This window comes from Mycteria americana, chromosome Z (genome assembly GCF_035582795.1).
Source record: "Mycteria americana isolate JAX WOST 10 ecotype Jacksonville Zoo and Gardens chromosome Z, USCA_MyAme_1.0, whole genome shotgun sequence".
Taxonomy (NCBI): Eukaryota; Metazoa; Chordata; class Aves; order Ciconiiformes; family Ciconiidae; genus Mycteria; species Mycteria americana.
In genome coordinates, this window is record NC_134396.1 from 72,596,626 (window position 1) to 72,621,614 (window position 24,989).

Genomic DNA, 24,989 nt, shown 5'->3' on the forward strand with positions numbered 1-24,989 from the left:
TAACAATTCACAGTGCTAGCTAGCATTTTGCCCTTATTGTTTGGGGTCCTGCTTCATCACTGAGACTCCAGTGTACCGTGGGGAATGCCTGTCTTAGGATAAGCTTTCAAAAGAAAATGAGGAAATAATTTGATTTAGTTAGAGGAAGTGGGCTGAGAATTTGCGGGTGAGATCGCGTGCATGGTCACCCTTCATATATGTGAGAAAGAGGGCAGGAGTGTTTGCTATGGTTGGACTGCGAAGAGAAACATGTAGAGAAAGTCTGGGATAAGCAGACAGTCATTGGTATGGACTAAGATTGTTCCCTGCTAAAACTTGCTTAATGCTGGTACACATTGCATTTTTTTTCCCCAGAGGCTGAATGGGGGACTTCTGTGCTTCCATGGTTCAGACCTGATAGCGCTACTCAGAAGTATTATTATTAGTAATGCTAAGCAGTGCCCATGGGCTTCAGGTAGCTTGTGTCCACTTTGTAATGAACGTTAGACATTTAGGAACTGTGAGATTTCTGGGATGAGACCAACAAATTATTAAATCCCCTTGGTGGCTTTTGGTATTTTTTTTCCCCTGGGATTGGGAATGTGAGTTGTCATAGCCATTTATAGTATATCACTCTAAAAACTACATTCTTATCTGATAAAAAGAACCAGGAAGTGATTATTAAGCCAGGGAACAGAGGGGATGAGAGGTCCTATCCTGACCACAAAGCAGAGAAAGAGAGTGGAGAGCGCACTGCTCTGAGCAGCCTCAGAGGGTGAAAACTTGGTCCCTGCTCATGCAACTTAGCTTTAGAATTGAGCTCTGATGGATTGAAGATGCTGCAAGGTTAGACATTTATTTCACCTTTGTGGCTGAGGTTTGCCTTGAAGCAGAGAAACGCTCTGGTTAAAAATGGTATTTTTAATGCAACACAATTTTAGATTATCCATAGCTTTAGATTTTTACCTTTTTCTTGGTAATCTTGTTTCCAACTTCGTTACCAAGAACATAATCTTTTGCTTTCCTAGGTGAAATTGGTTTTCATTTGTAAGTCATCTGGTGGTAAAAATGAACAGAACTGACAGGCTTCTCTAGAGAAGATGTATCCTAGGAAAGCAGCATGTAAAGCTGCCAAGCAGCAGGGATCTACAACCTGAGAGAAGGTTGGGATTTTCTGGAGTTGTGCATGAGTCCTGCCAACCGGAGGGGTCCATGTGCACCTGGTGTCAGCTGCTGACTGGTAGGAAAATGTCCTGGCAGGCAAGGTACAGGTGGAGTAAAGCAGAGCCCTGGGCAATCCCCCAGATCGTTACACGCTTCTGCACACTACCAGCTTCAGAAAAGGACTTTTTACCCAATCTTTACAAATGACTGGTGTTCGGGAACCGTGCTGTGAGCTGAAGCATATGTGCTATTAAATGGTCCATATTACTTACCTTCTAGTGGCTGAAAGTGCAGTCCTTTGGAAAAAGAACAAATGTTTTTGAAAGTGCCATTTTACATATCTGTGCCGAAAGCTTGCCCTAATGAAATAGATGAGTTTTGAATATTAACATTGTTCTTAACTTCCCTTGCCTTTGTTCTCAACCCCGCGCATCTTCGTGAACTTGGTTCAAGCTTATTGTTTTACTTTTATGTTAGAAAAATGAGCCAATACATAGTAAAGAGTTTGAGGTGAATACATTTTTGATGACGATAAAATGAGGACTGTGTAGAAGTCATCTACAAGTGTGTTGAATTTTCATTTCCTTTTTCCTAAACCAGAAGACCATTCTGTTTTTTTTCAGAAATACTATCTTCACTTCTGTTTCATTTTTTATACCCAACTGCTCAGCAGCCTTTATCTCCATAGTAGGGCTAAGGCCAGTAGTTCTGGGTTTGTGTAGGCACTGATCTCTTGGCCCATATTGGTATTCTTCCGCTAATGTGCCTTGAAGCCTCAGGGGGATCCCCAGGAGACAAAGCTGTAGGAACATATACAATGTTTGTATATGTGAACATATACAATGTTTGTATATGTTCCATGCAGGCTTGTGGAAGCCTATCCTTTGGTGAGGTGTGCTTGTTAAAGCATGTCCATGCAGTCACGAGTGGGGAAGAGGATAGACCATCTGTATAGTCAGTGTCTTAGTAGAGGTTTGTACTGCAAAAGATCCCCACTAACCTTGATTATAGAATTATGGTTTTATATGAGAAAATCTAATATTAATGTGCTCTTTTTAGGTTAATTTTGTCTGAGTGACTCAGACAGTTCCCAATTGTGATTGGCAATCAATAGCAATAATATGAACACTAAGTCATGTTTCTTCATCAAAATGACAAGCCTCAGAGCAGACAGTATAATTGTTTGCTTTTCTGCACAGAGAGAGACATGATTGCTCTGCTTTTTTCTGAAGAATGAGTTCATGGGGGCTGAAGAAATTAATGTGTAAAGTACCTGAGACAAAGACTTATGGAAGCATAGGGAAGTGTAAATATAAAACAGAATGGACATTTAAAAAGTCATGCTAAACATTTGCAGCAGTAGCTAATGACAGGTGGTTTATAAATACCCTTTAGAAATTTGAAACAGAGTGGAGCTTCTGCATGGCATCTTGGAGAGGCTTGTTAATGTGAAAGTAGAACAGTGTTAGGTATGTACATACATGGTCTTTTAGGAAGAGAAACAAGGATTTTGGAGTTTATGCAGGTAATATAACTTATATAAGTGCTATTTGTCAACAGTGTCTAACCTTAACCCTTAAAATGAAAATAAAATCTCTAGTAATTTTTTAAACTTCCCAACATGGCATATGATTTTTCCTCTTTTCTTGAGTCTCACCTCTGTAACAAAGAAGTAAATATCACTATTTTCCTTCTATTTCTAGTTAGCAAAGTTATATATTTCTATCTAGCATCTGATTTTTTTTTGTGCATTCCAAATGGTATATATCTTTTGGCTCAGTTATGTGTGTTACTTAATATCTGCAATATCAACAGTTCCTTCAATACCAGTGTGATTAAGAGATAAGCTAGAAAAAGTTAGTTATTTTGAGAGCACCTGCTATCAAAGGGATGAAAGCTACAGAAATCCCGTTGAAAGTTCGATTGTTTCTCACTATGAAATTTCAAGACTGTCAGGAGGAGGAGTGGGGCAAGGAGACTTAATGGTTTCGAGATGGAGCTAGCATCTCTAAGAGAATAGGTGATACATGATTGCTGTGCAAGACCGGTACTAGGCTTGATACTGCATCCTGTTCCTTGTTCATGACCATCTAACTCACATTTCAGGTATTTCAGTTAATGTGTGGGCAGGAGTTTTATCTAACATTTATGCATTTTGGAAAACCTGGACCTCAGTAAAGCCCAACGAGCGATCTGCCAGGCTAACATGATTCAGGTATTCTGTGTTCATTTGTATGTTTTTTTCCTTTTTATTCCAAATCAAATGGAATTGTGTAAAACTGTGTCAGAACGTTGCTCATGTACAACCACCACGAACCATGGCAAAATTAAGCAAACCAAACATACTGTAGCTGGTCAGTCTGTTTTGGAAAGCTAATACCAGCCCTATTGTACCCACACATCATCCTTCATAATTTTAAGGAAATATGTGTATGTTTAGTTGTTGTTATAAAATTCATGCTGCTTTTTTCTTTCTCATATTCATCTTTCCTCCAAAGATTATATTAAGAATTGAGATTTTCTACTACTGTTTTATGTTAAAAAATTAAGATTCTTTATCATGAGGAAAAACTGTATGATTGAAGAGCTAATAGGAATGCTAACAGAGGAAAATGTGTGAAGAGAATTTTTAATCAGAATACGTTAATGTATGTTTTAAGTATGCTTTCAGCACCTACTTCTGTGATTAATCCTTATTTGAATAGAAGACAAATTTGTGAAAGAGTTAACCATCTCAGTGTTTAAATTATACTTCTAAGTTAAAGATACAAACACGTCTTGCATCTACTGTTGCTTCTCTGGCATCAAGTTCTGTGCCTGGGTTTGCACTGGAGGTTACTTACTAGCATGCTTATATTAGTTTTACAGGCACAGTCATATGGTTTTCCTTGGTTGTATCTGGTTTTGCACCAGCTCAAGAAATCCACAAATATTGGTGTTACCAGGTTAAAGTATTATTGCATTTTGTTCTTCAAGGTTGCTGAAAATTGAATGTTATTTTTGCTGATGTAGGGGCATCCAGCTTTTGAAAGCACGTTGTCTAATAGTTCACAGAACTATTTCGCAGTATTTTTGTTCTTAAACTTAGGTATTTGGTACAGAGAGTTATTATTCTTGTTTAAGTTATTTGTTAGATTGTTTCAAAGCACAATTTTGACAGTGGCTAAAGCTGTGAAGCTCCCAGGATGTATTATAAGGTCGTCTGAGACATAGTTACGTTAATACTGTCCTGTGATTAAAGGTGCTGCTGACCTTGATAAACCATTAAGCATGGTTTGTACTGATTTCAAATTTAAAATCAAACAATTACAAAAAGGACTTTCTAATCACTTTGATGTTTTACCACTGACTGACTACAGGTTGATAATATTTGATCTTCGTTTTGGAACGTTTGGTTTTGAAAACAAAACCATCTCTAATATGCCTTGTGTATTTTACTGCCATCCCTTGTTTTAAAGGTTGCTAATGTTCATAAATGGGTTTACCTACCGAAGCTTCAGAACTGGTTTTGAAGTTATTTTGCTAAAATAGTGAGTTGTAAGGTAGCTAATTATTGTTTTGAGTGCTTGGAAATACACAGCATTTTGGCACTAGGAATCACAATAATTATACTCTCAGTTCTGTTGTGAATTTACCATGTAAACTTGGTCAAAACAGTTCACCTTTGTGTCTCATTTTTCACAGAGTAGCTTGTGTTTGTAGAGGGTAGAAGTTAACAAAACAAAATAACTTTGTAAAAGAGTAATCTTGATACAGAATATGCAGTGACCTTTGTAATGCCACTTTGTATTGCAAAACCTCCTTATAATATTCAGTAAAACTACTAAGGCAAGAACTTTACCTTGAATTAATACATCATTGCATTGTAATGTTTACTTTCCTTTCAACTACTCCCATCTTAAACAAGGAATAGATATATTTAGGACCTTTCCTTTCCCTGTTATATCTTGGTCCTCCTGGGATTATTACTGAAAATTTTGCCTTTTTTTTTTTTAAAGCTGGAAATGTAGAATAAGCAAACATGGTGCAACTTAAAAAAAAAAAATCATATGAGTAAAGACTGTTTGTGAGGATAAAAATCTCAGGACTGAGCTGTTTGGTATTTATGTTACAGATGATTAACCTGTACTTTAAGGTTAGAATGAACCGTATTTCACAATAAAACTGTATATAACCAGTGTTAGTGCAGTGGTCTACATTCTTCTTCCATGTGACACAATAAAACATGTAGAATTAAGCAAGAAATAAATTTGACCCCATTTTTCTTGTTTTTATTGTCATCCAATTTTAATTTTACAGTTTTCCCTTAGCAGAGGAGAGGGGGAAACATTACGTTGCCCAAATGAAACACAGTGTATGATGTGAGGAGTTCCTACTGCATGTTCTGGAGTAATGAGAGCATGTTTATCATTATGGATTCCCCTGCTGCAGGTTGTTTATTCGGCTTGAGTAGCAACCATGTTTTCTATTTGAGTACTAACATACTGTATTGTAAGTAGTTACTCATTTCTCTGGTGACCCATATCTCCGAGCAACTGGAGGACAATTCAAAATGAAGAGAAAGAAGTGCCATTAGAGAAGGACTAGAGGGCTAGCTTAACCCTCTCTACCCTCAAATTTAGTTTGAAATACAACTTCCTGTTGGAGGTCTGCGTCTCTAGTGGGAGTGGGAGGAAAATATGATATTTTTTTTCTTACTAGATGTGTTCTAAGTGCTGGGAAGGGTGGAACGGGTTCGTGTGAACGTTTATACTCGAGGGAAAAACAGGAACATGGTTTCTATTTCCATTGATATACAGACATTTTAAAAAGCTCTTTTAGAGAAATGTAAGAAACTATTTGGAATTGTCTCAGTAATACGTCAACTCTGCACTAAGCGTGCTCTACCAGCAGGCAATACCAGCAAAGTGCTGCTGGTGTGGGCATAGTTCAAGAGCCACCATTACTGATTTCTGCTGCGGTAGTAGGTAGAACCATTCCTGGCCCCAAATGAGACAAACTTGGCTGATAAAACCACGGATTTGTTCGTATGACTGCACCTCCTGCACCTGTATTAGAGGCTGTTGCTATCTCACTTCACGTTATTGAGCAGCTTAGATGTTTTAGGTGATGTATGAGGCAGATCTGTAGAGCTGGTAGATGCTTTTAACTCTAGATCTTGGGGACTGGGCTGTTTTGAAGTTAGACCTTTGATTTTATTTTAATTCAGGTTTGTGTATTGTCAGTTGTTTTCAGAGGCAAAGAGCAAAACTGATATAACTGTAGCCTTCTACATGGTGAGCTGCAATAAATTGATTTTGGTTTTACATTCTGTCATGTAAATGCATAGTTTGGCTCTTGAAGTACTTTTTCGGTATGCTCAGTATGTTCATGTAGGAAAAGCCATATAAAAGGATCTGAAATGTCCTTGATATCAATATGAAATAAATGGATTTTTTTTGACTAGTAAGTGGCTTTATTTCTCTTTTTTCAGAATTATAATTGCAGTCAGGTTTATAAACATGCAGTTCTCTTTCGCTTAGTGCTGTACAGATACTGTGGCAGAGGGGAAGGTGTTAGAGGATTTTTTAATGGAAAATTAATTTTCTACAAACTCAGATTTTCTTCAGGAATTTATTTTTCTAATTTGACAAATGAAAACCAAGTGGTTTACCTAGGGTCAGTTTAATCCTACTGAAAGTGTGACAATGTATTAAACTTTTCTGAAAGTTTTTTTAGCAACAGTTCAACAATATACTTCATTGCCCAGCAGAGTTGTATTTTTTAGATCTTTCCCCACCAATGCTCTGTTGAGGAAAATGGCTTTGGGGTAGTATAGTATTTCCTTTGGCTATATGGCCATTAGAGTAGTGAAGTGCCTTTGAATGCCCCAAGGTTGAGATAAGCTGGCTAAAAATCCTGCTTTATGGGTGAGAATCAGACGTGCATAAGGTTATGCACACTACTAGGATTATCAAACCGAATGTCCAGCTGATTCTAAGTGTATCGGTTCAGCAGGTTTATATGGCACACTTTAATTTGGAAATACTGACATTTTCTTTTTTAATATTTACCATCTCTAACCAGAAAGTTTTTGTCATATGAAAAATGTTCCTATTTAACTTTCATGTTGATTAAAGAAAAAGACAGATGTTCAAATACTGGAATTCCTCGTGGAATGGAAATTGCAGTATTTGGTCAGATCTCAGCATTTCAAGTTCTCTTTTCTATGTGTCAAACATGGTTGAGCAAATGAGATCTGTGAAGTGTGGGGGAAATCCTTAGTTGCAATAGGAGAATGAGGGGCATTGATCTTTTGATTTGTTGATACTGTCAATACTTTTGTGACAAAGAGGGAGAGTAGAGCTGAGATCAGCTCATGGGTAATCTTGATGTGGCAACACTTGTGTTATAAACTCTATTTCCTGTAACAGTTTCTATCTCCTGCTCTATTGACCGTGCTTCCCAGCTTTGTATCATCAGCAAAATTTATCAACAATCTCTTGCTTTTGTGCTCAAGTTATTAAGGAATATTTTTAACTAAGATTACTTTACAGACCAGTTTAGAGGTGCTTAGTTAGTTGACTGTTTCCCGGTCAATAGTTCTCCTTTTAGGATATCCCATTATTTTCTCCCCTTTTTCCAGTTCCTTATGTATTACATTTTTAACATAATGCCCATCTTCTCCTGTTTAAATAATAATTTCCCATTTGGCACAGTATCAAATATTTTACTGAATCCAGACAGATTGAATCTCCTGCCTTTCCTTGTCCACTAATTTAGTTATCTTATCAGAGGACGATATCAGGTTAGTTTGGCATGCTCTCATGGTAAACCAATATTATGTTTTATCCCAGTTTCTATATAGCCCTGTATGTTTAATTATTCTTTCCTTCAAAAATGGTTCTAAACCCTGTATACACTGAGGTCAGACAATGGTCACCTAAGTAGCTTTTTTCCCCCTTTCTCAAACGCAGATACTTCATGTGTTATTTTTCATTCAGGTATTATCACTCCAGCATGATTCAGGTTTAAAAAAAACTTGCTGCTGGATCTGTACCTTCATGTGTTCATTCTTTTAGACTTTTAGACTAGAGCTTGTTCCCATCCCGCTCCTTGGCTCTCCTGCCAGTGACCAAGATATGTCTTGGTCATCTATCATGGGATGAATGTACCCTCATCCTCATTAACCATTGTATTGTCCTCCCATCTTCTACCTTAGTGCTCTGAATGCATGTACTGGACACTGAGACAAAATCTGAAATGAGGCTTGGGGCTGTTCCGTTGTTATTTTTAGTTTGAACCTCAGTCTCACTACATTTTTGCACCACTTTTGCCATTTGTAAGTGTAAATCTGGCTTGAATTTTGGCAGTTCTCACTTTCTTCTTCTTAGACTTCAAGATGTAGCTTTTTTTGCTTGCCATTCCTCTTTTCTATTCTCTGTAGGATTTTTTTTGCATACTCTTGGTATCCTTTCTGAGGTGGTTATTCACTCAGTTAACTCTGTGGCTTTGTCCTATAGTGAGGTTTTTTCAGTGGTTCAGCGTGTAAATTTTAGGCAGTTTTTGTATCTCTGATTTAAATAAATTTAAGCCTTTTCCAAATTCCAGTCCTTCACCTTTTTAATTTGGCTGCTTTAAGTCATTATCTCCCTTAATTTCTCAAATATTTTAAAGTATCTTAACATAGATTTAGAAAGGCTTATCATGGACAGTTTCTCTCAGCAGATACTCAGTACAGGAGGATCCATAAAGTACCTGTTCTGTGATCATCTGCATATTGCAGGCCAAAACACATTTCTCAGTGCATCATACAAAGTGAAGATCTGTTGTAAAATACCAACAGCCACTTCTTTAATTTGTAAAATTCCTAGCTGATCCTAGAAAGTAGAGCTCACTCTGACCTTCTGTCCAAGGCATTAAAATTTCAGTGATCTCTGCCAGTCTGACGGTGGAGAGATTCCCACCTGATTTGCAGTCTTACAATTGGTTGTCTTTAAGAGTTTGAGCAAGAGACAACAGTCAAATAAGCTTAATAATCATGTATGCACCTACCCTTCTGTATTTGTTTGTACTTGTATGTAATTGAAATCTTTAAGTCAGATCTGTTTTATATAAGTAGCTATTCTGTAATCTTCTTGAAACTTTGTTAGTCCATGTAAAAATATTTTTTGTTAATTCAGTGACTTTTTGATGCAGAAATAGTTCAAGTATTGCATCTAAGGAAAAGTGAGTCTTGCCAATATTAGGAACATCATCTCCTGCAGTTCCTGGCAGTACTAATTTCTCTAACAGTATTTGAGAGATTTCTATCCAAATTAAAATCCTGTTGGTCCTATTTGTACTCTTATAGACCCTATTTTCATGATTCTTCCCCCAGATGATTTTTGACCCAAGCTGAAGTATCTTCATCTGCATTACTTGTATTTCTCTGCAGCATTCCCAGCTGGAATGTAGGCACTGAAAGAGCAACTACTGTAATATTTTCCTCCAGGTCTTGCACCAGCCGTCCACCAGAAGTCTCTGGTTCTTCCCATGTTGCCAGAGTTCTTGAATTAGTATGCCGACACTGTGAATGCTTGCCGTTGACCTCTCCCCGTCTCCTGTATAACTCAAATACAGCCCTTTCACTAAGTGTGAGCACTAGTTTCAACGATCATACTTCTTCTCTGCCAATGATGTTTCCAGTGCTTTTCCTTTTTTTTTTTTTAATTTTTATTTATATTTTACTATTTCTTCACTGTTTGGTTTTATTCTCTGTTTGGATAACAGACAAATCTTTCACAACACTTTTCTCCCCAGTTTCCGGTTTTAAAACACTTACTAACTGTACTAGACGTGACTGTAAACATGAGCGACCCATGCTCAAATGATGTCTTTTTGTTGAGAGAAGTCAGTTTTGTGTGAATGCCTACCAACAATCAACATCCTCAAACCTTCCTCAAAGTTAATCGGAAAGTCATCTGCCAGTCAACACTATGATATTATGCCTCCACCTTTCTTCCGTTGAAGAGCCAAATCCTGAAGAATCATAACATGTCCACTGAAAGTTCCATGAAACCTTCCTTTCTTGGAGCATTTTCCTCTGCCTGGTGCAGCTGTCCGTGAGTCATTTCTGTAGAAATGCGGATTTATGGTTTGCCTCAGTATGAGGGGCATGCAGTGGAGTTTCCCACACTTCATCTCCATCCGGGGAGTGGAAGTCACTTACTGAGTGACAAGAATAAAAAGTATGGTACTGCTGCTGACTCTCTGTCCTGTGTGCTGAACGAGGTGAAGAGTCGTTTGGGAAAAAATTACTGTCTGCTGTTGAAAAAAAATCTATGTACCTACACTCATGCTGTGCAGAGGTGTGCAAACATTTGTGAAAACATACGCATTGATATAAAATGCCAACATGTGCCTTTTTTCTATAAACTGCATACAGTTCTGTAGAATTCAACATACGGAAGATCCTGGTACTTGAGAACTGATTCCTACAGCCATAAATTCTTGATCTGCTCACGTATTACTTCCAGACTCAGCAAAGTCAAAAATGCAGAGGTCCTCTTTTACCTGAAACATAATGGAATAGGGACCTCAGCAGTACTGTTTGAAATATCATATGGACACCAGGCCTTTATTCTAAAATTATTCCTTCAGGGATTGCAGTTGAGTTGCAGAAACCTATAAACAGAAGTTAAGAAAAGATTTATTAAATCGTGTGTTTGATTTTAGTGCAGCACAACCATTCATAGCCTCTGCCTTATTAATAAAGTTATCGTATAGGATGTTAAAAATATATTTAATGTATTTTTAGTTGCTTTTTCTTCCCATACATCCTTTGTTTTGCACATGGCTGAACTTTAATGTTTAGGAAGGCATGCTCTTAGTTGATTCTAGACTGATTTCTTTACATAACCAGAAATAATTTAAGTTGTAAATATCTTGACGTATCTGTGGGACCCTAGTTGGGGTACATGCAGCAGCATGCAGTACAATAAAAGGTTCTTTCAGCAAATGTTTAGGAAAATACTTTCCAAGAGATCTGCACACGATTAGAATTACTGAGTGCTCTCCTCTTTGCCTTCCTGTTTTGGAATTAAATGCCTTCGGGACACTTGGAATATCTCAGTTTTGAAAAGCAAGAGCAATTTAACCAATTAAATACTTCATCGTCTTAGCTATGATTTCAGTTAGTTGTAAATAGGGACAAATATATGAAACAGTCCCTGAGATACCTTAATCAAATTGAAGGAATAAATTAACTCCAGTAGCCGTGGAGTAGCTTTTGAGGGAAATGAGGGCAGATAAAACGTAGCAAACAGCAAACAAGCGACGTTCTGGCTCTTTCTCTGCATGTATATACAATTACTGGCTCTTTCCTTATTTCTTGCGTCCTGTGTTTCCGATCCTGTGGGATACTGAGCGAATCACATTCTGATACGGTCAAGGAGAACTTGGGGCTGTGGAGCCTCTCACACTTTGTGCCCTCTGAACACAAATATCATCTGCGGAGGGTAGTATGGCATGGTGTCATTCACCGAAGCCCTGGAGTACCCAGGCTCTGTTCCCTGCTCCAGCGAACGTTCAGTGACTCATACAAAGTGGAACAGGAGAGACATCACCTCAAGTGCTTTGTGGCTCGGTGTCTGAAGTGCTCTTCTGAGGGAGGAGAAATGTGCCTTCGGGTTTCCCCATGCAGAAGGAGGAACTGTGCAAAATGGGTGAATGCAGCATTGAGAGGGAGGAGGCAAAAATACTAGGTCTCCTTTTCCTTGTCAAGTTTTCTGCTGCTCCCAAAAAAGAAAAATTTGAACATTTTTTTGGAACAATTTGCTAATTGCTTGAAGTATGTTGCATAGCTTATTTATAAAGTTTGAAAGAAAATTTAGGTATGCTTGTTGAACAGTTGTATACAGAACACTCTCTTCAGGTCCCTCCACCTAGTACTGAGCAATTCAACTACAAGAAGCATTCCCTAAAATGAGATAAATTAATGTATTCAACAGCTCACCCTTTATGTGAATTTCGCATCTGTGTAAAATTTCTATAGTAACACTGTACATGAGCTTGGCCAAGTGTAGCTATGTACAGCGTGTACCATTTCTTGATTTTTGTTAACCTTCTGCTACAGTGGTGTTGTCTGGTCATTGTATTTATGTAGTATTGTTGACCATTACAGGTGTTTTCCACCACATACTGCGGTGGAAGTATTTGGGTATTCCTAATTCTGTACTGGGCTTTATTGTCAAATAAAACAGTTTGCATGAAGATGAGGGCTGTTAGAAGATTCATTCTGGACAGAAACATTGTAAGTAGTTCATACAAATTTTCTACTTGGCTTTAAAGAATTGTAAAGCAAATTCCAAATTCTTAGTTTTGGAGTATAGCTGGCTTCAAGGTGCAGTTGTATTGAGCTGTACAAAACTCTCGGTGGTGTATTACTATAGCTGAGATCCTTTTCTACTTCTGTATTTTCTTTATTTTTCCATAGAGGTCTCCTAACCTTATTATTCAACCATAGGAATACAGTATAGCTATGTTTATTGTTAGATAATGCCTTAACAAGCAATTTTTAATTGCAAGAATGTATTGCATTGTGTCTTCTCATTTGAATTTTGTGAATTTTAGCTGCATTTTGTCAAACTACAATTACTTCTTTGTAAGCCTGCTAGCAGTTAAATTTGCATTGAGATCTATTATGTACCGCATTCCTGGAAATTAATAGTATCATGTAATACAGCATGGCAGTTTTCATTTGAGATCACATTAATAAAAGAAGTCATTCAGTTCTTTCTTTCCAGCCACTATGAATGTCTCCAATATACATTTGGGCTGGTTGTTATCAATGACATTTGATAACATTATATTTATTAATACTTAGAATATTCTTACAGAGTATTTTGTTTGAAAATGAACTGAAGGGCTTTTGACCTGCCCAAATCTGAATTCCAGAGCTTTGCATTTCCTATGTAACAGTGATTAGAGACTAGAATGTAGGTACATCTGCATTACATCATATATTAATAAAATAGTTTTTCAGAGCAAGCAAAACTTGAACTTATTTGACTTGGTAGGGCCTGGCCCTGTTCCATTAAAAATATATTTATTATATCTATATGTTTCCAAAATGAAAACATTGCTGCATCCTAATATGCTACTAGTTTTATGTAAATGTAGCAACAAATTCAGATTTTTTTTTTTTTAGAATTTACAAGGAAATTCATCATTATTTTGAGTGATAGTTAAAATTTTTGAATTAAGTTTATTTTGAATTTGAAATACATCATTATATTTTAATTTTATCTTCCTGTTATCTTAATAAAAGAATAATATATATGCTTTAGCCTTAACATATAGTTAATTTAATTGGATCACTCATATTCAAAAAACTAGTTGTAATTAAGCTACATTGTTTATGATTATTGTTTCTAATTGTCGTGCTTATCTAATATAGGCTATGGCCAAGCTTAGATTAGCATCTCAGGTAACTTTGAAGTTGCATCATTTTGACAGGTATTAACTTAATCAGGTACGATTTCCTTTTTCAAGTCGGCAGCATGCAACTATTATACTTAATGCAGTAAGTCACTGTCCCATTGACACTGCCTTTCTCTTACGGTGTCCTGGGTGGGCGTGAGTGCAGGCAAGCCTCCCTGAAGCACTTGCTTGGCCCCACCGTGGTGGCCAAGGCCGAAGCACAGCAAACCAGAACTGCACTATGCCTGCTTCCCCTTCAGATACTTTTAATTGTAACCTTTAACTTCAGATTTCTTGTTTTTATAACGCCAGATTTTGTGACAATTTGAGCATTTCTGTCTGTAACTTTTTCACTTGAATTACTGCTAAACACTGTCTGTCAGTCTTGGCACCATTTTCATACAGTTTCCCATCTGAGAAATTAATGAGGATTTGAGTTTGTCTTCTATAAAGTAAAGGTTTGTAGGCATTTGCTGTCAGTCTCCCCATTGAATTACACGTGGCCAAAACTGGGTTGCTGCTGAGATTCTCAAAGCAGAAATAATAATCCTTGTTCTAAAAAAATAAAACTGACCTAAAATACAGCTGAACTGTTACCTTTGTCTTCTACGGTAGCAATTTTTTTTTCTTTTTTCTATTATAAAGCATATTATTATGAAGCATAGAGCCCAATCCTGGAAGCACTTGAGTTCAAAAAAAGCAATAATCTTGTGAAATAGTACTTAACCTTGAAGGAGTAACTTTTCCCAATTTGTACAAATGCAAGATAATGACAAAAATAATTGGAAAATACTGCCATTTGGTTTATGTTTGGATAAAATTCAATGATATAAAACTTTGCTTGTGTGTGAATTTTAATTTTTTCACTCTAATAATTATTGCAAACTGACTGCAGCAATGTGTATTTATACCTACTTGATATGTTTTTCATGAGCCTTGAAAACTGTGCACCCCTGTGTATATGCATAGCTTGTTCTCATACGGTAGTACTGTTGAGGACTGGTGTGTTTTGCAAGTATTTTTTATGAAGGCTTGTGAATGAAATTACAAAACTTGCTATTAAGCATAGTTTTCTTGTTGTAATCCTAGAGTAGGAAAATTCACAGATCTAAATCACTAGAGGTTATATCTACCAAAGGACGTGGATGCACTTGGCAGCTCTGGCCAAGATTTGGTCCGTAAGAAAACTTTCTCACCTGCCCCTTAACCTGGGATGTTCCTGGGGGCCCTGGGAGTCCAATCCCAGGTTGGTCATGCCATGAACTTCCACGTCCTGTCTTGCCCTCAGGACCGGGTCTAGCAAGGCTTCTGACAACACAAGTACCAAAATGTGCCCCGTAGAAGATGGCCAGAGGAGATGCTGGTTGTCCTGTATTGCTCTGTAGTTTGAGGGAGGTTACGAGCGATCCTGATTTCGGTTCTGTCCTTTGGCAGAGCAGCTGGAAGCTGCTTTAAAAGCTCCTGACTTACTGGGTGTTAGGTATTATGGAAGCTGTTCTGCTTCATATGGAACAATTAAGTATATGTTGGATGAGACAGAGGAAAGGACTTTGGACTGATGTTTACAGTACTCAGAAGAAGAGGCTGGAGTTTCTGTCCCTGCAGAGGGACATATGCAGAGTGGTCTCCTACCTTATCTGTCCTGCATGACTTTTCTTACAGAAAGGTTACAGGCAAAACAGAGGAAGTATGGGTACCGCCATCTCTAATGGCTCCTTATCTCACTATACGTAGAAAGAACGACTGCTGTAAATGCCTAATTCCAAGGAATAATATTGACAAAGAATATTGGTTGGAGGTAGTGGAAGTAAATGCATCCCTACAGCTTACAGATGAGGTTGCTCGGTTCTTCTGCAAGGTGTGTGTCTGTAGCTTTGCGGGCACCCTTCTTTTAGGAATTTGGAGTAGTTTAGGTTAGTCCATCATCCCTCAGCAGGTGGGCCCTGTCTCTCCCGCTCCTTTGATTCCCTTGCTTCATTTCCTAGCTTCGCTGGGTGTTAACTGTAGTTTCCACCAGAAGACATTTCCTAATGTACTGTGTCTCAGTGCTTCAGTCCTGTTCAGAATGGAGTCTTGTACTTCCTACATAAAAAAGGAGAAAATGTTTCTTCTGTGGGAGAAGAGAAGCCACCAAATTCTGCATTTTATATGTGACAACCCAGGAAGAGTGAAGAGAGATTTTGAAAGAATTCCCCACCTTTATGTGAAGAAAAAATTCACAACTGTTCTGTTTTCGTGGGCCATTGCTTCTTTTGGTTGAATAGATTTTGTTTTCACTTGTGATAGCGGTTTTAAAGCAGTCAAAAGACAAATCTAATTTCCAACCATTAGAAGTGATTGCTAATGCACGAGGGACTACTGCAGTTTTATGTGCTGCGTCTTTTTGGGTGGAAGTCTTGGTTTTGGTCTTTTGGTATGCCTAGAATGACAAAAGGCTGTGGGTTTTTTTGTTAGTAACCTGTATTTTTTTTTGGAAAATAGTCATTCTAATAAAGGCTGGATGCTTTAACAGCGTCACGGTCAGGGTGCTGACTTGCAGTCAGAAGATTTTCCTTTGGGAAATGAAGTATTTCAGGGATCTGTGTGCCCGTAGGAATCCATTGCCTGTTTACATTAACTCACCTCTGAGTTTTTCCGTTGGTGGCATCAAGGTAGCTGTGTCTTCCAAAAGAAGGCTCTTTGGACATGGCATTTAGTAACATCACCGACTAATTTAAGGGCTGCTTTCTTTCTCTGTTCTTGAGGGGCAGTATTTAACCCGGTTCTTCTAACTGAATTTGAAGACATCCAAGTTAGTGGGGAGGCTTTTGTAGCTGCACACAGAAAATAAAGCTCTAAGGTAACTTCGTTATTCTTCAGAGCTCTTTAGTTATCTTCGTATTGCCTCATCTGTCACTAATGATGGTGGCACCGGAAAACACATGGAGATTGTTGGTTTCCCCATATATATACTTCACATGAAAGAGCAATTTATTAATGTATATAAAAATGCTGCAACTGGTGGCAAAGACATTTGTACACCATTCATCTTACACTTAAATTATTCAGGAAGTTGTCTGCATTTTTATGCATTTTTACAGGCCATGATACAGTGGGATAAGTTTGATTAGAGCCTATAAATTTTAGCATAGTATGAATATTTAATAGTGAAGAGAAAATACTGACAATCACTTAATGCAAACTGAAATTCTCCTACTATTTTAAAATTAAAAAAAACGTGCCAGGGTTGTTTTGAGGTTCTTGCAAGTCTTGATTTGTTTTTTTTTTTCCTCAGCATGTTTAGTTTTGCAAGGAGATTTTTTAAATTTTCTAGGCCTCCTTGCAATTTTCAAGTAATACTTCATTTTGAGACTTGAATCCAGGCACTGGGCATACTGTCAGTTCAGCCTTCACTCAGTCAGCCAAGGTCCTGCCTCCTGCCATCCTCCAGCTTACGGGGACGATCCGAGCTGGTTGTGGGGTCGTGAGGTGGGCTGCTGCCCGGGGGTCCAGCTCCCCTCCTGTCCCACCACCGCTGCCTCGCTGACCACCACGTCTCCACACTGCATTTTCAGTATGGAAGGAAAAGGGAGGATGGGATCCAGAGACTGGAGGTCTGTGTGAGGGTGGGGGATGACTTGAGACTCTGCACGGGAGGGACAAAGACCGGCAGCAAAATGACCTGCAGAGACTAGACCCATGGGGGCTGCAGGCAAAAAAGTGAGACACAGTCCAAATAAAGGTGGAGAACACCCAGGAGGAAGAATAAAGAGCGCAGATACGATCTCGCCACGCTGCCGCGCCCTCCACATTAAGCTCTGTTTTAATTCTATCTGATGAACACTGTCCTACCATTCAGTTTTCATGTTCAGATCTCTGTATTTGCCAAAGGGAAAGTGTTGAACGAGGAAGGGAGTTGCTCCCTGAAAGCTCTTGTGTTTCACACGGTAGCTCACAGTCGTCTCTGAAGAAAGAAACACCTCGCTGGAGAAACACCGATACATTTGTTTTCCACTTTAGAGGCTGAAATGAAATTAAGTGTAAATGTGTTCCAAGCAATGAAACCAGATTTGCTTACTAATCTGGATTGCATCTCCTTTCCCCCCCCCCACGACGAAACTAGCAGTACCAGTAACTGTGCCTGCGTCACCTCTTCCTCCCTTTCCTGCTTGCAGCCCGATCCTGCCATGCTCCTGCAGGAGAATTCCCGGGAGGCTGGCCTGCAGCAGGAGGAAATAGAGGTCAAGACAGCAAGACAAGAGATGAGGAACATGGGAATTGGGAGAAGGGCAACAGTGACTTGACGTCCAGGAGAAATGTGCCTGCTGTTCTTTAAACCACTTCTCAGGTTTTCCCCAAAAAAGGGCATTAGGACCTGCTTCTGCATTTCAAAGGGAATTTGGGCTGAGCGAGGAAGGCTGGCTCAGCCGGCCTCTGCGGGTGAGGTGGAAGGAGGGAAATGTTTGGTGTCAGCAGAGAAAAATCCCTTTTTTATCAGGTAATTCTGTCGCCTTCCCAGTTACCCTGTCTGTCACTTCCCTGGCCCTTCCCTTTCCTTTGGAGCCCTCCCTCCAAAGGTGACCTGCCTTAACCCATACCTTCCTGCTGCTCTTCAGTCTGCGGAGCAGTGACTGCTAGAGAGTATCAAAACACGCTACTAACTCTCTCCTGCTGTCAAATTAACTTGTTACCAGGGGTTTTTAACTTGCCTTCTTCATCAGGAGGAATAAAAATACTACAAATATGTTATGTTGCCTTCAGAATGACATTTCTTTTCTATAGATTTAAACAATTTAGCATTTTAAAAGGAACATCAACTTAATTTGTTTAGGGGATATTTAAAGGTTGAGAACAATTTTATATCAATTAAATTTAGTGATAATTCATTTATGATGGAACTAATATAATTAATTAGGTAGTTGCTGCTTATCTTTTTTCTAATACATACATTGCTTTTAAACATCTGCTCAGTAGTCCATTATGATAGCATGAGAGTGATTTTACGTGAGAGCAGTAGAGGAGCAGATGCTTCCTGATGACAACTTCCCAATTTGTTTAGGAAACAGTCAGTGAGTCCTGGATTCACAGTTTTAACTTGAAGCATGGCAAGCATGCAAGCAAATTTGCAAAGCAGAAACAAAAAATTGAGAAATCAAATTACTTCATAGCATTTTTATGATTGCAATTTGGTCAAAACCCCTTTTTTGTTAATGTTTTAATTTTTATTTTTTAAACCCAGGTAAAAAATTGTTTTGTTTGTTTTGTCATTACAAGATCTAAGCAAAATAATGAATTTATTTTGTGATGTGTGTACATGTACAAATGTTTTGCAGCATTTATGAAATCTTCCGAAGTTAATTTCAGTATTGTCTATTACAGTAACTAAAATTTAGCATTAGCTCACAAAGAGATAGAACAACAGTATACATATAAAAGGAAAGTAGAACAATTACTTGAAGAAAAAATTTAAATAGGTTATTGTATGACATACATAAAATAAAGTTCTGTGGGTTTTTTTTATAAGTTACACCTGTGTTTTATATTTATGGCTTTATCAGTAGTTGGTTAAAGAGTGAAAAAATAAGTATCTTCTTTTGGGCTGATATAAAATTCTCTGAGGCTCTATGGCTTTATTCAGCCATGCATAGATTTTTAAATGTTCCAAAGATCGCCTAAAATGACTGTACTCATTTTATTCATCTCATCAGCAAAGTTCATCTCATCAGCTAGAGAGATACCATCAAAACTTTTAGGCTCCAAAATGTACTTTCCCTGCATAAATACTGTGTGTCGTACTTACAGAGACTGTAAAGTACAGGATTACACATCTATGCTGTATCTTTTTATGTAAGAAGTCTTGAAACTTCTGTTTACCGAAAGGAAAGGGGATTAGAGGTAGCCCTAAGAAGGATTCAGCTATCTGCCTTTGTATGCAGATCACAAATACAGTGCGCCCACTTGTCACTAGAAACAGCAGAAAAAGAGATCTGAGTATCAGAAACTTATTTTGAATAAGTGTAGAAACTTTGTAGTAGACCGGAGTCCATCTTGTTACAGAGCAGAAGAGTGTCAGTTTCAAAGCTTCTTTGAGCTTCGCATTCAGCTGAATGCTTGATTTCAGAAACTGCCTAAATGATCAGTCAAAAAAGACCAGGATAATGCAAAATAAATGTATCCAAGAATATTCTGCTCTCCAAAAGAGTAAAGCACTAAAGCTGCCTTCTTCCCTTCTCTGCTGCCTCTCCTGCCATCAAACTACGTACATCTTCTGGGAAGGCCACTTCTGGATAAAATCACCTTTCTCTGGAAGTAATAGGATGTTTTTGGAAGTACCTCACCGTCTAGTATCTGTCTGGTAATGGCAGAAATTCTTAAGGTTTCTCAGTGGCCACCTCAAGGAACAGTGAAATTAGAAAGTCTCTCCTTTGCTTTCCTTTTCCTAATCCAGAAAATGAAGGTAGATGTTGCTTACCAGCTGAAATCCGTGCTAACCCAGTAAGTTGAATTCTTAATGATTAGGTTGTTCCTAGCTTAATTTATGACTTTCTGAGATAGTTAGTAGGGTTTTTATAAAGCATGTTTTCCCTAGTAATATACAGGTTTTGAGTATTTCATTTTTGAGTGTGTATTAACTTACTTCTTTTCCCAAGTATTTGGAGGTAATAAAGAATATGGCTTCTTTATAATTCAGTCTAAAATTGTCACAAATTAGATATCAGTATTTATGTGAGAGTATACAGTCATTTCACCCTTATATACAGAAAGCAGGAGAGGGAAGTATGTGTATACATACAGCTTTCTTCTAGAACAATAGTATTTAATACATGAACAGGTTGTCTTGCCATTTCCAAGAGAAGTATTTTTTTAGGGCAAGGTAAACTAGTGACTAAGCAATAGGCAAGACCATAATATCTGATGAAACATTAATGTGTGTAAAGCAGTGTGATTTTGATTCCAGGAGGTTGATCTGAAAGGCTTTTGTAAATTTTAACATAGGGTCAATTCTGAATATGGACTCTTTCTTTTTCGCACCCCTACAAACTTGAAAGCCAATCTGTAGTTGTTTTTTGTCTTCTTTTACCACATGCTGCTGCTGTTCTTTCTTTTACTATTCTCACTAAAGCATTGAAAATAGATCCATTTAAAGAAAGTTCAGCTTACTGTAGAGAAGAAATTTCTATTTTCCTTGAGACATTTTTTTTTAATCTGTATTTCACATCTGATCAGAGGGTATGACGTATGAGGAGGAAAAGAACTTGCCTTCCTAGTCTGTTACACTTTTACATGGGAACTGGGCATAGGATACCTAACTTTGCCTGGCTCATGAAGTCAGATATGGTAATCATCATTGTCCCTTCTGGCAGGTTGTCCTTAGTATCCCTTCACATACAGGTTTTAAAACTAGGTTAACACAGAGAGCACTTCCTTTAATGTTCCCTTTCAGTGCTTTAGATATCTGTTTCCTGATAAGCTAAAATCAACCATTCCTACAGCTGTCCAGAATTTCCCAGAAACCACCTGTTCTGTGAGCATCTATGATTTTCTCATTTAATGTCCAAAAACGTATTTACAGTACTTTGGAGTGTAGCTTCCCAAGGTCTGGGCTCTCCCATTCGTGATCTTCTGTCCATGTGCCTCAGCAGCACCTGGTTATCTAATACACTAAATTTGGGGGGAAATCACTTTTATGTGGGCTATGAAAAAATTTGAAAGTATTTTGTGTGTCATTACTGTTATAGTTTATCAGTTCTTATATCTCTTCATAGATTGATTCATGGCTGAGTTGAGTTAAGGATATGAAATAAAAATGCAAAATAGCTTTTCATTTCTTGTGTGTTAAACCAGCACGGTGTTCAAAGGATGCTGGTTCTTCTTTTTGGTTCAGTCTTGCTTATTTTGCTTGGACTGAGACAGTAAGCCAATATTCACAGTTGCTTGGCAATAGTCAAGTTGTGAAATGCACACCCAACCTGTGGGGCATTATGGTTGCTTAGTTCATGCATGTAAATTTGGGGGTTTGAAACCGAAGAAGTCCACACCCATAGTGTCTTCTTGGAAAGTTTGTTCTAACATTTAATCTTAATGGCATTGTTAATTTAATGGTTCCATTTTCAGAGATGTTGAGTATCGACAATTTTTAGAATAGTCAAAACAACTGGGTGCTTAGCACTGTTTGAATATTAATTTGAAGTGTTAGGAAATTTATGCTGCAACTGGGGTATATCTCAATGTAGTAAGTTCCATCTCTTCTGATTTATTTCAAATTTACAGTAAACTTTGCTTACTTTACACCTGAAATATACATTAACAGGAAAAAATTGTCTCAGTTTTAGAAGTATTATTAGCAAAAACAACCTTTGGCAAAAAGCCTTTAAAGAAAGCAGAACAGAGGATCTTTGAGGGATACATTTGATTTGTCTTTTGGCAAGCAAAACCAGATTATTTAAGGATAGACTTTTAAAATTATCTATACTAAAGGTAATGAGGAGATATGCAGCTATAGTCACCTTATTGTACTAGTTATTGTGCCGTAAAGATTTGAGAGAGCTTTTGTCTTTTGCTTACAAAAGCAGCCTGCACTTAGAAAGACCTCAATTCTGCAATGCTTACACATAGTTCACAGTTTGTGGAAGTAAGTCTGTAAGATGTCTGTGTAGGTTTTGGACTTTTGTGATTTTCTTGCTAGTATTGAAAAATTCCTTTGGGAATTCAGATGAGCAGTGCTGTGAAAGGGGTGAGTGCCATTATTTCTGTTCTGTATATTTATTGAATTTATTACAATAGTAGTAATTACTTTTCCCTTGATACAAATACAAAAGTTGATGTATTACTGTGTTCGTGTTTGTTGTTTTAGGAGTCTTTGGATGATTCTCAAGTAGCTGGAGTTTGTGCAACAGAAGAAGTGATTCGCTATGAATATCATGTCTTGTACTCCAGCAGCTACCAAGTACCTGTGCTTTATTTTAGGGCATGCTTTTTAGGTAAGACCAATCTTCTATTAGACAAAGGGAAGAATAAAAATATGTTGGATGCAACAGATGTTAAAAACACAGATTTTGTATTAAATTTAGGAACAGAGTAATGATCATATGTAATAAGAAAGTAAGAGATGAGGCTGTTCACCAGTAAATTTTGTAATACTCCCGACACAGCTTCAGGACCTTGGAGTAGATGATATCATCTCAGCCTGAAGGAGGCTGATCTTTGGCTCCTGGCATCTTGCCTGTGGTTGACTAAAACTGCTGGTCATTTTTCTTGGGTTTTTTTTGTTACATGAATACAGAAACTTAAAGCTGCAGGTTTGAATTTGGCTACAAAATAAGTGGACATAATTACAGTGCTTCAGCAGAACTGTGTCTGTTTCTTTGGAGCCTGAATTGGAGCCACAAGGCTGGGGTCAAAATGTACCTTTAAAAATGTATGCTGTTTTCTATTTAAATTTGCTGCTGGAAAAAAAAAACCCAAACCAATAAGGAATTGCCTTTTTCTATCTATTAAAACTGGCTCTTGAAACACCAACTGATCTTCTTTCCTCCCTGATATGTACATCTTGTTACCCATTACTCAATTGCTGTACCACTGTGATTTCACTCACCATCCTGTCAGGAAGGAAGGAGGAACACACAGCCTCCCTCCAAGGCCTCTGTTGGTGTCACTTATTTAATCAGCAAACATAGAGTGATCACACTGCAGCACTGGCTGTGCTCTGTTCCTCTCTGCCCAAAGACTGTGTACCTAGGGCAGAGGGATTGAAATCTTCAAGTCACTTCATTCAGTCTCCTGCATGGTAGCATCAGCATCTTTTGTGTTTTGAATAATCTCCTAACTTTATCTAGATAAAGATGTCTGAATGTTGCCAGTGATATCTTTTTCTTTTTAATTAAAAAGTAGCTTAAGCTGCTTTGAATGTGTTTGGTAGATTTAATCACTCTCTGCCTTATATTGTTTAATGGTTTCTAATTTTGCAGTGTTAGCGTTTTAAAAGGCACTTTAGATTTAAAATTGAAGAACAAATTCTCATAGACTCCCTGGTGGAAAGATTTTAGTCTGAGGTGCAGTTTCAGGAATGGATAATTTGGGGTAAATTTTCAAACTGGGACATGGGGAATTGGGGACATTGCTCTGCTTTTACCACCAACAGAACTCATTTGCACACATCCTGCTGCAAATTTATTTCTAGAATTATTACAGGCATTTACAAATGTGCAGTGTTTTGCCTTTAAACTTATTGTGCAGACAGGAAGATAAAGTTTTGCTGTAAGAGACAGATTAACCTATTTGTGGTCCTGAAAAATGTCATCTTCTTGGTTTTAGCTGAATTAATAGTGCACTGTCTCTACAGAAGAGGATGGAGACGCTGCAGGTAGAGGAAATAGGACACTATTTCTACTGTACTGTACTTTCATATAATTAGTATTCACCATAAGCAGTTAATCACCAGAGAAGAGCTCCCAGAGACAAAACAAGTTGTTTAGCTTGTCAGCATCAGGGAATCGGAGGTGTTGAAACATGACTCCTTATAGCTGGAAGTGGATATTACAGAAGCTAGTGGATGATCTAATGCACAATCGTAGTATTATGTGCCAACAGCTCCCCTTGCAGTACAAAACTGTAATTGTTCCTACAAGTACAAGTATATTTTAAAACACTTCTTGGGAACCTTTCACAATGGAAAACAAGGACTTCTTTCAGATAATTCCTAAAGTCACCTGGGTTCTCTTCAGCATTTAACATTCTCCTTTAACATTTGACATTCTCTGACTCTTGAAGAAGGAAGGATAGAGAATGCTGGCAATAAGTACTTTTCCAATAATGTTTTCAGCTAGTATTCTCTGATTTTAATTATGGATAGCTTATTTTTGAAGATGAAAAATTCTGTCATCCCTGCAAGTTATTTGCCCGCCTGCGCCGTGCTGTCTGAAGGCCCCAACATGGGGTTTTCAGGAACGTGCAGATGACAGTCACTCACAGTCATTTGAGATACCTGAGCAAAGTATCTTTTGTCTTGTCCTGAACCTGGTGTGAGGAGAACTCTAGGTAATGCCCTGAGATTTTTTTCCTTTGAGGTAATAGTCTTCATGTGATAGGTTCCTTACTTTGTTTCTCAGGCAACTAGTAATATTCACTGCATTCCTCATCTGAAATAATCGGGGAAGAATCTTCTTCTGAGACCTACATCAATTTCCCAGTCTAAATTCCTACCATTATTTGTAGATTAAATAACAGAATTGGTTCCTCACAAGTCTCATGGGGGCTGTTCATGGTTTCCCTTGAATCCTGTCCATACTGATCCTCATGTTAATTAGAGCTTGTTGCGGGAGGTGAAGGTGAGCTGTAATCCTTCCAGTGTTTCCACAGCCCTGCCCTGTCTTGCCTTCACCAGCAGCAGGGCACAGAGTTTGAATTCAAAACTCTGCTTCCTCTCT

At 38.0% G+C, this 24,989-nt stretch overlaps 1 protein-coding gene across 5 annotated transcripts in view; it reads left to right on the forward strand.

Moving 5' to 3' along the window:
• The window catches only part of ATG10 (autophagy related 10), an 84,672-nt gene that overhangs the window by 30,300 nt on the left and 29,383 nt on the right, over positions 1–24,989 (forward strand). For all 5 annotated transcript variants that reach the window (XM_075526310.1, XM_075526307.1, XM_075526309.1 and 2 more), the window contains one exon: positions 22,418–22,544. In XM_075526310.1, the coding sequence (XP_075382425.1) occupies positions 22,418–22,544 (127 nt within the window). The remainder of the gene's footprint in view (positions 1–22,417; positions 22,545–24,989) is intronic.